At 39.7% G+C, this 12570-nt stretch overlaps 2 protein-coding genes across 4 annotated transcripts in view; both read right to left on the reverse strand.

Moving 5' to 3' along the window:
- Nucleotides 1-5061, reverse strand: part of LOC141796481 (voltage-dependent calcium channel subunit alpha-2/delta-1) — a 71071-nt gene extending 66010 nt beyond the window's left edge. The window contains exon 1 of the mRNA XM_074677636.1: nucleotides 4756-5061. Coding sequence (XP_074533737.1) covers nucleotides 4756-4844 — 89 coding nt within the window. The 5' untranslated portion in view covers nucleotides 4845-5061. The remainder of the gene's footprint in view (nucleotides 1-4755) is intronic.
- Nucleotides 5062-8719: 3658 nt separating this feature from the next.
- The window catches only part of pclob (piccolo presynaptic cytomatrix protein b), a 59947-nt gene continuing 56096 nt past the window's right edge, over nucleotides 8720-12570 (reverse strand). For all 3 annotated transcript variants that reach the window (XM_074677789.1, XM_074677788.1, XM_074677787.1), the window contains 2 exons: nucleotides 12343-12488; nucleotides 8720-11962 (listed from right to left, as the gene is read on the reverse strand). In XM_074677789.1, coding sequence (XP_074533890.1) covers nucleotides 11819-11962; nucleotides 12343-12488 — 290 coding nt within the window. In that variant the 3' untranslated portion in view covers nucleotides 8720-11818. The remainder of the gene's footprint in view (nucleotides 11963-12342; nucleotides 12489-12570) is intronic.

The following is a 12570-nucleotide window of genomic DNA, read 5'->3' on the forward strand; positions in this document are numbered from 1 at the left end:
ACATCAACATCACATACCATGCGTTTTTTACTCATTTTTATTTGTTAATGTCCATAAATATCCAGATCTGGTGACCAACTTCATATTTATTCACTTCTCAATAAAATATTTTTGACACAGAAAGTCTGTAAAGCTACTTTTTGCACACAAAATATTCCCGAGAGGAAGCGATAAAGAATCAGATCGATAAGCACAAAATAAAAAGTCGCAAAATTCCAAAGTATAGAATCACAATCTAAATTTAATCGGCATCCCAAAAATTGTAAAGAATCAAACTGCGAGTATAGGCCTGTCCCAGTCCTAGTTCTCTCTCTCTCTCTGGTACACACACACACACACACACACACACACACACACACACACACACACACACACACACACACACACACACACACACACACACACACACACACACACACACACATTCCTACCAGTTCTGATAAGGCTCTATCAGCCAAAAACTATTTAATGACGACAACGGCAATAACCAAAAACTTGGTTCACAATAAGCCAAAGCATAAAGGGCATGAAGTTTGAAAGATGTCAGACATAAGTTGTATGGTGTAATTTTTTTTCTCAAACTTGACTCAAACTAGCAACTCTTGTCCACTGCTTTATTTTGACACTTCTGAAGATCTACTATGCTTTGGTGTAATGGCCCTTTGAAGCTTCAGATTCCATTTCCTATTAGAACCTGTCAGTCAGGAAAGCTTATGTGTTCAAGAACATGATGGCAAATTATTTCCACTAATGAAGATAGTGATGAAAGATCCAGAGTAGCAGCTGTGATATTGTTTTCCCTACTGATGAGACCTTTTTTTTCTTTCGTGACTAATTGGGCTTTCAGGGTCCCAGTCTTTCCCTTCATAGTAATAATTACAATCTTTTCATGGCCATTCCACAATGACATTTTCTAAATGCTGTGCCTGTTCACATACAGTTTTCTCTTGTTGTGGTGGGGATACTGGTCTTATGTACATTTGAGAGCAGCACCACACGGCTGGTTGTTTTGTTGACGCATTTCCTATAACATTAGCTGGAAGTATCCCTTATCTTGTCTTCTGACTGGCATCTGCTTTCCTCTTTTTCCAATCTAAGAGTCTCTCCTCTTGATCCTCTCTTTTGCCACACCTTTCCTTGTTCCCCAAATAAATTGATTGTACAATGTTTTAGTGGACCTTGGAACCCTAAGCTCTCTAAACCTGACGCATTGACAAGTCAATTCTGAGTTAGAGTCTGTGTGCCTGAGTGTGTTTATGTGCAGTCCCTGTGTGTGTGTGTGTGTGTGTGTGTGTGTGTGTGTGTGTGTGTGTGTGTGTGTGTGTGTGTGTGTGTGTGTGTGTGTGTGTGTGTGTGTGTGTGTGTGTGTGAATGCTTATGTGTTTGTGTGGGTGTGTTTGTGCTCCCAGGGACTTGGCATTCAGAGAAGCAGAGGGACATCTCTCCAGAGTTTACCTTCAGTAAAATCTACTGCTTCCAGTGTAAATCTCTGTAACAAAAACTCACAGGTGCTGACAAATGGATGACATAACCCCAGGCTGTGGTGCAATATGTGGGCATGTGTTCCTCTGTATGTATAGATGACACTAAGTTTATTTTTCTGTGTGAACAAATTTAGAATATTTCAGTCCAAAGACTTTCTAAGAGTCATATATTTACAGAGCAGCTGTGCTCTTACAATACTGAATCCCGGGGCAGTGTATATTCTGTAATTGTGTTCAAATACCAAACAGTACTGTTTGTAGACAAAGCAGACTTGGCTTTAAAAAGCTCACTTGGCTCATTATAAATAGTAAAGGACTATTAAACAGAAAGTTATTCCCAAAGCTCCCCAAAAGGGATTGCCTGTTGCACTATATGATAAATCCTCTTGTTAAATTGGCCTTTTACACTCGGTCGTACTATCCACAGGCAGAGTAAATCTCTGCACAATAATTCGTCAACCTTAAATCATGCTTTTAAAAATTCCCCTAGGTCCCAGGCTAATTTAACAGCAATGCTTATAAGTGCCATAAGGTGAGGCATGCACTCAGCCCATCATGGCTGGTTCACAGGAAGTAGGATTTCCTCCTGCAATTAAGGTTACTGTATCTCTTGTATTTCCTTCCATACAAATGCAAATGAGATGAAGTACAGTGATGCTAGTTATCCTATCATCATTACATTGTTAGCTGAAGCGTAATGTATGCAATTCACAGATGCCTTAACTCTAATAAAGTCATGGTTGTTAAGCTGAGGTAGCAAAATATTTCTGCTCTGGTTGCTGGGCTTTGATTATTGCAGCCTCTGGTACCACACTGGATAATTAAACACACATACGCGCACACATACACACACAAACACACTCACACTTATACGCACATACAATGGCAACTGGGTCAGACACTGCCCTACATTGTTTTTCAGACACAGGAAGAGCAAACGAGAGCGAAGCAGAAAGAGAGGCGGGGAGACAATAGAACAAAAAAGAGAGGAGGCAGATGTTGTGGCACCATCACTCCAGCACTGGGGAGAGTAATGAGCTGGCCCGTAATGTGTGTGTGTGTCTCAGTCGGAAGCTGTGTTAAACTACAGTCTAATTACACATCATCATTACAGAGGCAAAGACGTGGGGCAGTAGCGTCCAGAGAGCTGGAGCAGACGGAGGATTTTAAACACCAACAGTAATGCAGCAAAACAACCCGCGGTGCTCTGCTGCACGCTCTGTAGCCTACACTATCACCCAAGTGGCCAATTCAGTTCTTCTCCAGCCTGGCCAGCATACTACAAAATAAAAGTGATAATTCTGGATTGAGCTCTGACAAGCCCTGTGTTAGAATTCATTGTTTTATATGAAGAAACCCCCCCATGATATTGTGTTTTTCCCTCCTGTCTTGTTTTTATTCACTTTGAAACACTGCTCCACACATCTGAGGCAGAGCAAAATGTTTCATCTCCTGAGTATTCACAAGAACAAGCAAGCTATTAAGGGTCATAAAAAGGCACAAACCCAGCTGGACTTAGTTTGGAAAAGTACCTTTATATCATCAGTATGCTTTTGTTGCTCTGTCCTTTGCATTTGATCAGTGAAATGTAAGGGGATGCACTTGGTGAAGATAGTCATATCCTACTCGTTTTAATTTCCACCATCTCATTTCAACCAATTATTGTATTGCATCTCATCATCACGTACAAACTCAACAATTCACTTTATAGACATCAGAGCAATGACGACCTTTTGAATACGGATAGTGGTATCTCATTTAGTTGGGCATAAAGGGCCATAAACTTAAAAGAAAAGTCATGGATGTGTTCTGATTAAATTCATACCAGCTGCATGTTTTGGACTCAACACTATGCTCACATATATATGTGTGTTTTGTTGAACAATGACTCTCTGGACGATACAGGCTTTATATTTTCCCCTGCCGTGGATTCAATAGAAGAGCCCTCTACATCTGCCTCTCCTCTTAATAGAAATTGTATTCATCAGGCACAGAGAGAGGAGAAGGGGGCCATGGAAATATAAAAATAGTAATACTGAATGGATACTGTCTCAATAGCAAACCAAAAGGACTCTCAGCTCTCTGTAAGATGTGCAATTAGAATAAAGTCTTGAGCTTTTGGGTCTTTTAGTACTGAAATCTAAAAGGATTATTTTAGGTTTTCATGCAGCAACACGTAGCCAAGCAATGTGCATTATAAGATAGATGGAAGGAGCAGTCAAATATGGATTTCTGAATCTCTTCTCCATGTAACATTAGCCATAAATGCACCTCATGAATTGACTGTCATCTTACTAACATACCCACTTGCTCATTCACAAATTGCAAATTCATTCTTGCATCAAGCAGATAAAGGAAGGCGGTTTTAGGCTTTGTACACCTCTTTGGTTTCACTATCAGGCTGCATAAGTTTGTGTATGTTTGCAGTCACAGTCACTGTGGGTTTTAGTATATGGCTGTAAAAATGATTTCAATGTATTATTTACGTAGCTAGCAGTCCAATCTGCTGCTCCTTCTCTTGAATTAGTAACTTGAAACTTTGCAAATCTGATCCAATATTGGCAAGAGACTCTCTGGAAGTTGATTTGGTCTGTGCTGCCTGCAAATTGAAAGACATTTGTAATACTGATTCAGCCCAAACAGATTTGGCAGGGAACAAGAAACATTTGACTTTTTAGTTTGGTTTGGTAATAAAATATATTCTTTCGAAACTATGTTTATCTGAAGAGTAAGGGCATGATGATGACACAAAGATATGTCCTAAAAGATAGCTAGATTTCACCACTGGATAAGAATGGAAAAATATACTGCATCTGTCTGTCTAGCTATCTGTCTGTTTGTATGTTAATCACTGAAATCCAAACTCATAAAGGCCACAGACAAGATTTAACTTTCGCCAATGTGTGCTCCTCAAACGGACAGGACCCGGTGAAGAAACGTCAACTCCTCAGCAACTTCAGAGAGCTGTCACGGCACGGTGTCCACATCCACCAGCGATATAATGCCCATTCCGGTCACATTCATTTGTCACCGCCCGTCGGCGAGCGTCTGGAGGAAATACCGTCCACCCCGAAACGTGTCTTTATCAGGGAGACCACCGGTGCATGAATGGAACGACCTGCCCAGCCTCTTTCACACCCACACGCGCGCACAGTGCAGACTACACACACCTTAAGTGGCTCCTACATGTGATACTTGTCTCTAAATAAGGTACGGTCACACCACAGCATTCGTCCACGGCTCAAAATTGGATTACAGAGGCTATACTTACATGAGCTGTGTCGGAAACTGCGATGCCAGAGACCTGTCCTGCCAAAATAAGAGCAGAAACACCCAGGTTCGCACCCCGCAGGTATCCATTGTTAAAAAAAGAGGGGGGAATTTCCCCGCCGCGCGACAACAGCCAACGTGCCCCGCTCCCCTCCGCCTCTCCGCCGGTGAATGGGAGCGGTGATCAGGAGCACCACCGTGAGTGGAAGTCTGTCTGTCCCTCCTTCACAGATTAACCAACCCTGACGCCTCTAATCTGATCAACCGGCCATCCAGCGCTCTAACAGGTACTGAAGCTGGATCTCTCTCTCTGTCTCTCTCCTCTATCCCTCTCTCTCTTCCACCCTGCTTTACTAATCCTGAACATATGAGCCACTTAAAAGCATATGTTTAAAATCTTGCAACATGAATTTGCCTCTCTTAAGCATAGTTGATAATAGGAGATCTCAGCTTTATTTTAAAACCTATTCAATAATATTTTAGATGACAAAATGAACGTTTTTCGAATTTGGTTCAAAGAGCTCCACAAAAATTCCTCACCCTCAAGGTGAACACCGCTCTGTATTAGCAGCAACAAATTGTTATACTAACCTCCCAATGAAGAAACACCTGCTACAAGGATGGTCTGACTACAGGTACCACACATACACAAACAAAAATACACACATACTAGGAGAGGCACACTGAATACAAAAGCAGGGGAGGCTTTTTAAAATGCCCTACAACCTTTCAATTCCTGATACCTGCAGGAATGGGAGAATTTACTAGCTTTGATAGTGCAATCTTTGCCAGCACTTGCTATCAGTCATACTGGTATAGCATGAATGGCAGGAAGCCGTTCCACTTGGGAATCAGGGCTAGTGTGACAGATGTATTGATTCCACATATATAGTGTAAAATCTTCTGAGCAAAGTACAGTTAAAGCCCCAATAAATCTTTGTACCATCAATCATGCTTGTTTTATAAGGTTGCAGCTGTGTGATGTGCATCCTAACATAAACGTATAAATAATGGAATATATAAAATGTATACAAGCACTGCAGACGCTACAATCACTTTCTGTTATCACTTTAATTTAAAACACCATCAACACCTTAGACTGGTTCAATGAATAACAGAGCAATAACATAAACTCACATTATGCGTGTGTTTGTGTGACTGTGTGTGTGAGATTCAGGCCTGGAGGGGAGGGCAGGGCAGTGCAAGCAGGATGCTTGGGGATTTGGTTATCAATCGTTGCCTGGCAACCACACACCATCTCTTGTGTCCTCTACTCCCCCCACCCCCCACCCCCCCATCCATCTTTGTTTCTCCTAGCCCCAACTCTCCCTCTGCTCTCATTGTGCAGCACTGTTGCTCTTCCCCCCTCTTAGTTTCTCCACTGTCACATCCCCCTCTCCACATCCTCCCTCTGATTCCACACCTTTCTCACACTCATCTCCCCCAGCCTGAGTAGCAGATGCACCTGATGCTGGGTTGGAGAAAAGCACAGGAATTGTGAGAACTAAAGAGGGAAAAAAGGAGTGACTTACAATATCTTAAAGCAGACTTCTCTTTAGACATCCCCATCCCCTGCTTTTTTTTCATTAATTGGGAGCATATCACACTATATCCTGTATAGAAAGAGGTGTCAGACTAATACCTTGGCTGCCTCTCCTTCAAACGGATGGGATGAAAAGACTTGGAAATAAAAAAAGAGCATTCATTTGTCGGACAAACCCAGACTTAGAGTGTACTCTACTCCACACAACTCAAAAAGTGAGCACAGTGAATGCTTCACATATGAAATGAGTTAAACACAGAATTGCCCTTTAAGAAAATCAGTCTGATCTGGTAACCCTCAACCCAAGAGAGAATAACCTGCCGGCATGGAAATTGTGTAACATATCATGGCTATACTACTTTAACATTAGTCACTAGACAGAGAAAGTTTAGTTTATAAAATACTGCCATCTGGTGGCATTAAAGTATCATCGCAAGAGGTAGTTGCTAAAAAAAGATGTTGCTGCTATACATGTTAACAGAATATATGGGATTTCATTTGCCTTTATTACATTTGGGATCCAGAAAAGCCTTACTTTTACAGAATCACAAAACCTTTTTTTTCATCTTTGGTTTCTTTTTTTTAAAGTTTAGTAATTATTCAAGTTATCACAATAGCGTAATACAGCACTTCTTTGGCTGCTTGACACTTGAATTCCTCCTTGTTTCAAAAAGTTGATAACTTCACCACCCACAGTCCATAATGCTGATGTGCACGACATGCTAGACACTCTGGGAAATGTGTTGATTTTTGTAGTTTTGTCAGTCTCCCACTAAAAAGCCCACATGGTGCCCTGATACCAGTGATTTCTTTTAAAGCAAGAAAGTCCTCTCTGCACCAGCCAGTCAGCTCAGTCTTGGATGCTTGTTTGGCTGAACTGTTCAGCACCAAGTTGTTATGACAACCTGGAGTTGAATACATTTATAACTGTAGAGAAGAGAGTGGCCTTCAGGAGAAGCCTCCTGACACCTCCAAACCATCAAAATATTCAGTAGGACTGAGTATGCTGTGGAAACCTTCAGGTGTCTAGGATCCACCGTCTCCCAGGAACTTAAGTGGGCGTCCTGCAGCAGATATAGTTTTTTGTGCAAATCAGGGAGTTAATGCTGCCTCAAGAGCTACTTGTACAGTTCTACCGTAGAGTTTTGCAGTCTGACCCTTATTATGCAGGATTTTTTGGTTTGGATTAGTCACAGGACAGAAAAAAAGACTACAATGGACATTCAAGACTGCAGTAAAACATAGTTGATACCAGCCAGATCCCCACTAAATCTTTAAGTTAAGAATACAAACCTTAAAGATGCTGGATGGGTAGATAGATGAAAAACATGTTTGTTCATAATAAGGGATATGGCACTAGCTTTTTTGCTCATTATAGCATTGTTTTAGCTCTGCCTCAGCTCTTCTGCTATAAATGCTGACACAGTCAAGAGCAGGATACTTCTGTCTTGAAGCATCAGTGACACTCTATAATATTGAAGAAAAACTCACGAGGGCAGTGTTGAGTATAGTTATCACATTACCTGTTCTTGTCCTGCTATGTTTCTGCTTGATTTTTCAAAGCTTTTTTTAACTAGTATGTTATACTGTTGCTTATAAATGTTGACATTTATCAAACAGCAACTATTATACAAAGGAAAGGAGAGAAGTCATTGGTGGAGAAGGAATGTGCAGCCAAGGTATGGTGATTTGACAAATGTTGTCATAGGAAATATGATCCCAGGTTAGTAAGCAGGCTATGCGGACTACTACTACTACTAATACTACTACTACTGTGTAGATCCTACACAGAAATATAAACCAGGCTTAATGAATGTGGCTAATGGTTTTCCAAAGTTACAAGCCACTGTTTTGTTCTTTAGAAATTGTGTTTTTGATAATAAAGTTGATGATGGTCTGGTAAAATTGACTTGAATTAGATTTTAAATATGTTAATAACCACTGTACACACCAAAACAGGGCATTCATGAAGTCTTTACCACCACAGGTCAAATAATGATAACTGTTAGGTTTTCCCTTGTGTGTAGTCTGCTCTCTGGGTTTTCCTAATCCTTTCATGTGCCACCACACAGCTCTTTGATTCCCAACTCCACCATGTGGTGAACCCTCACTGAAGTGAAAGCACAAGATGACATGGGCCAGTGAGCAAACAACCTTGCAGGTATTGGTCATGAGAGTTGTACTGTCAAAGTGTCATATTACAATTTGTTTAATACTTCCAATGCCATTTGAGAAGACTACAATTAAAAATAAACTTTTAAAATTCAACCCACCATATTGCTCAGTGGGAGTGACTGTTTCACACCACTACTGAAATCTACCCACATTTGGCAGGTTGGCAGCTGATAATGCCATGCCTATAAATACATTTTTAAAAATATTGTTTCCATTCTGAAAACAAAGCCAAGATCCACACCACAGGTGTAATATAGCTCTTCTTAATGTTTATTCTTTAGATTCAGGGGAAACAGCTGATTTTTTTACAGCACAATTTGCATAATATCTCAACACATCCTGTGTACAACCACAAAACCATAACATTAGATTCTTTGTTTTTACACTAAGTGAAAAACAAGACAATTGTACAAGCATATCTCTTTACAGTCAGCATACGGATAGATCTTTACATATTCTGTCTCTTTTAAACATAATCTGTAGGCAAAATATACAGACAAACCATCAACAGAACATGCAACATCCAAAACAGAAAGTCTCAGACAACTATTGTAGTTGAATAGATTATTATATTTTTTTATCCCTTTGTGTTGTTTCGGCTGTTTTATGGGACGTGGTTGCACAGATAGTCATTAGTTGACAGCACATGATAACACAGTCAACTCCCCTTTTACAACTATAGACACGCATTGCTGTACAAGTTTAAGTCTAATTGTGATTTTTTATTATTAGTATTATTTTTTATGCGACACTCACATGCTCAAACTTCAGACAATATAAACATTCAATCTTTGTAGAAAATAAACACTTTATATACACATGTCAAAGGACTCAAGTCACATTCACACTCCTCTGAACGACAACATATAGATGGTTTCACAATAACAGGCAACAATTGATTCAAACAAACAGTATTTAGCGCGAGGGAAGTCTATTAAAACACGAGGGGTCAAACAGTCATGACTGAGCACTGATGGATCATGTTTGATTTACTGTACTTTGTACACTGACTGTTATTAGACTATGAGGGTGATTTCTGCACAGATTGTGCATTGTATTTAGGAACCCCAGCATGTCTGCATGTTTTCTTTTGCCACTTGATACAAAATGCACACCACAACTTGTCTGCCACCAAATACACCATGAACTGTTTCATGTCCGTGCAGAAACATAAAGCACAATGACTTGCATGATGGGAGGTTTAAAATGAGATGAGAAACTGAACAATGTAATAATAAAGTGCACAAGCTGTATGTTAACGTTAACAGAGGTTAACATCAATTTATATTAAAACTAGTAAAAAATTAATTTATTCAATATTTTCTTTAATGGTGTACAAACTAAAGTTAGATTTACTATTAGACATTTTTTAAAACATATGTGTACAGATATAACATTTATTCTCAAAACAAATGTATTTAAACACATTTATGTTGCATAGAATTAAGAACCAATGGGTCTGGAGTAGTAAAAAAAAAAAACAACAAAAAGAAAAAGGTTGGCACCGTAAAATAACCACTGAAAATCAGCCATGTTCCCTTCCTTATGTTTTCCTTGAATTATCATTTGCTTAGATTTAATTGACATCTTGATCCAAGTTGATCTCTTTGAAAAATTGCATCAGCCCTGTGATCATTCCTAAATACACTGACATTGGTTCTTGGGGTCACATGATGGTGTTCTCTTTTTTCTTATATAGATAATGACAGCTTGACATATACAGGGGTCACCCACTCCTCTCAGCGGTACTGAGACTTGGCCCTTTGAGATCTTCAGACTTGAGAATGACTGAACCCTGGAGGGCCTGAGTGAGCGTTCACGGGCAGTGTGAGAGGCTGGTTCACTGTGTCGGAAAGGGGGTCACTGACAAAAACAGCACAGTGAGTTTCACAGCACAGTCAGACAAACAGAGGGAACCTTGACATTTGACTGGAAACAACATGTTTTTTTTCTTTTCTTCACTTTGAAATGAAATTGGTTAAAACCCTGGTCATGGTGACAACTACAAAGGAAGCAGAGCTGCCACACTGGAGTGATGACAGTCGCAGATCTACACATGGTTTGACACAACTTGTGTGAGCTATTTGCCCGTTCTAACAATGTTATTACATAATGGGCTACAAGAGAATAATGTATCAGTCTACCCGGAGCATCTATGACAGCCTTTAAGTAAAATGTACATATGACACGGAGGTGATTATCTCTGGTTGTCCTCTTGAGTCAACTTGTAACATTCAAAACAGCATGTATTCAGCACTCCTAAGATAAAATGCTTTTCAGTTAAGTGTTATTCTAACCTGCACTAAGCCAATGAGATAGTAATATGTCACTGGCTGTTGTTCTTGAAATGTTTTAATCAGTTGAATATCTAGCAGTGCATCAGTGTGATCAGAGGACCAAGGAGCTAATTGCCTCATGTAGGTCCACATTCACAGAACAGCAATTGAGACTGCCAACACAACAAACTCAAGTAGCTTACTGGATTGTCCGTGCGCCACCCACAGCCTCAGTCTAATAGAATAAAGATCATATGTCTATATTTTACTATATATACTCTAATGGCAAGAGAACAACTCTTATTCTGTATTTAGATATGTTCTGCTTCTGATATCTTTATATTATATAAACCTCACTCTGTACAATGTGATTCTGATATGCTCTGAAATCTGCATGTAAAGTATGTACAATCTGAGGACCTGTACATTTTTCATCCATAACTCTGACCTTTACATATAGAATTTCTTTTTACATGAACTCAAAGACTTTCATACATTAACACTTTGCATTCCATCGTCTTTAGATAATTCAACCACTGACATCAACACATCACAACCATCATTCTGCATTACAATGACAACTCTCTTACAAGAAAAACACAATACTTACTCAGTTGCTGATTCTGTGATCAGGTCAAATATACTTTTTTTCCCTTCTTGTCCTCTTATAGATATGTTAGATTCATTGCACAGCACCAAAAACAACAAAATCTCATTTGGATCGTGGCATCAAACTTGGGTGAAAAAGAGATTGCTGCTCTCAAATCCATGGTGCTGCTGAGTCCACAGCTAGCAGGAACTTGACATGTAAGGAGGTGGATGTGTGCTGGCAGTGTTGGTCTGATACAGTTGTTATGGTATTAGCACATAATTCCCTCTTTCTTACAACTCATAAGTGAGAAAGTAAAGGAAGAATGGAGGAATTTAATGGATGATTCTTCTTCCTCTTCTTGTCCTTTTATTTTCTTTTACTCATCTTTTTTCATCAAATCCAGCATCTAGTACATTCTTGAACATTATGACTTCACCTTTCATGGATGAACTGTATCTCCATATTACTGATGTGGTGCTCAGGGGTTGGTCTGAGAAGTGCTGACAAACAACTTGTGCCAGCTGACTACTCTTTTCCTCATGTCCACTTTGTCCAGCCAGATGTAGGCTTCCCCTATCAGGGTCTTCTTCACAAACTTGCCTCCGTTTGACACCAGGAAAAGCTAGAAGCACATCAAAGAGAGAACTAGATTTGTCTAGGTTTTTTTCCCCCAATTGTTTCCGTTTACTTATCCAATTTAAAAAAGTATTGTTTCCTAAAAGTATAATGCAGGTACTACTCTGCAAAATTTTCAAAAGACAACAAATCAGTTTAAAAAAATCAGCCTACTTAAATGCATCACACATGTCGATGTTGTACTGATAAAACTATTTTTTTTAATCATTTTTTTGTCAATCTTCTACAAAAACCCCCATTTACTTTGAGAGGATCATACCCTGAAACATTAAAGCGATAACTGCTGCTTAAATAGCAGAGGTAATATCTCGAACACCATGTTCTGACACATTCAGAATCACAGCTCTCTGCCACTGTCACATTTACCTGTATGGAGTGTCCTGTTGGGTTGAGTGGGAATCTGAAAGTCTCGTTGAAAGAGGGCTCCCTGTCGTGTCGACAAACTCTGGTTTTCTTCTTGATGATTCTCTTCTGAGTGGCGATATTTACCACGTACAACTTCACATACAGGTCTGAGGGCGTAAACGATAATGAACGTGGTTAATGAAGCTGCAATAAACTTAAGCCCCCCCCCCCAACTGAATAATGTAAAAT

Source organism: Halichoeres trimaculatus, unplaced genomic scaffold (genome assembly GCF_033239565.1).
Source record: "Halichoeres trimaculatus isolate MK-OKI-2021-1 unplaced genomic scaffold, fHalTri1.1 fHalTri1_scaffold_10, whole genome shotgun sequence".
Taxonomy (NCBI): Eukaryota; Metazoa; Chordata; class Actinopteri; order Labriformes; family Labridae; genus Halichoeres; species Halichoeres trimaculatus.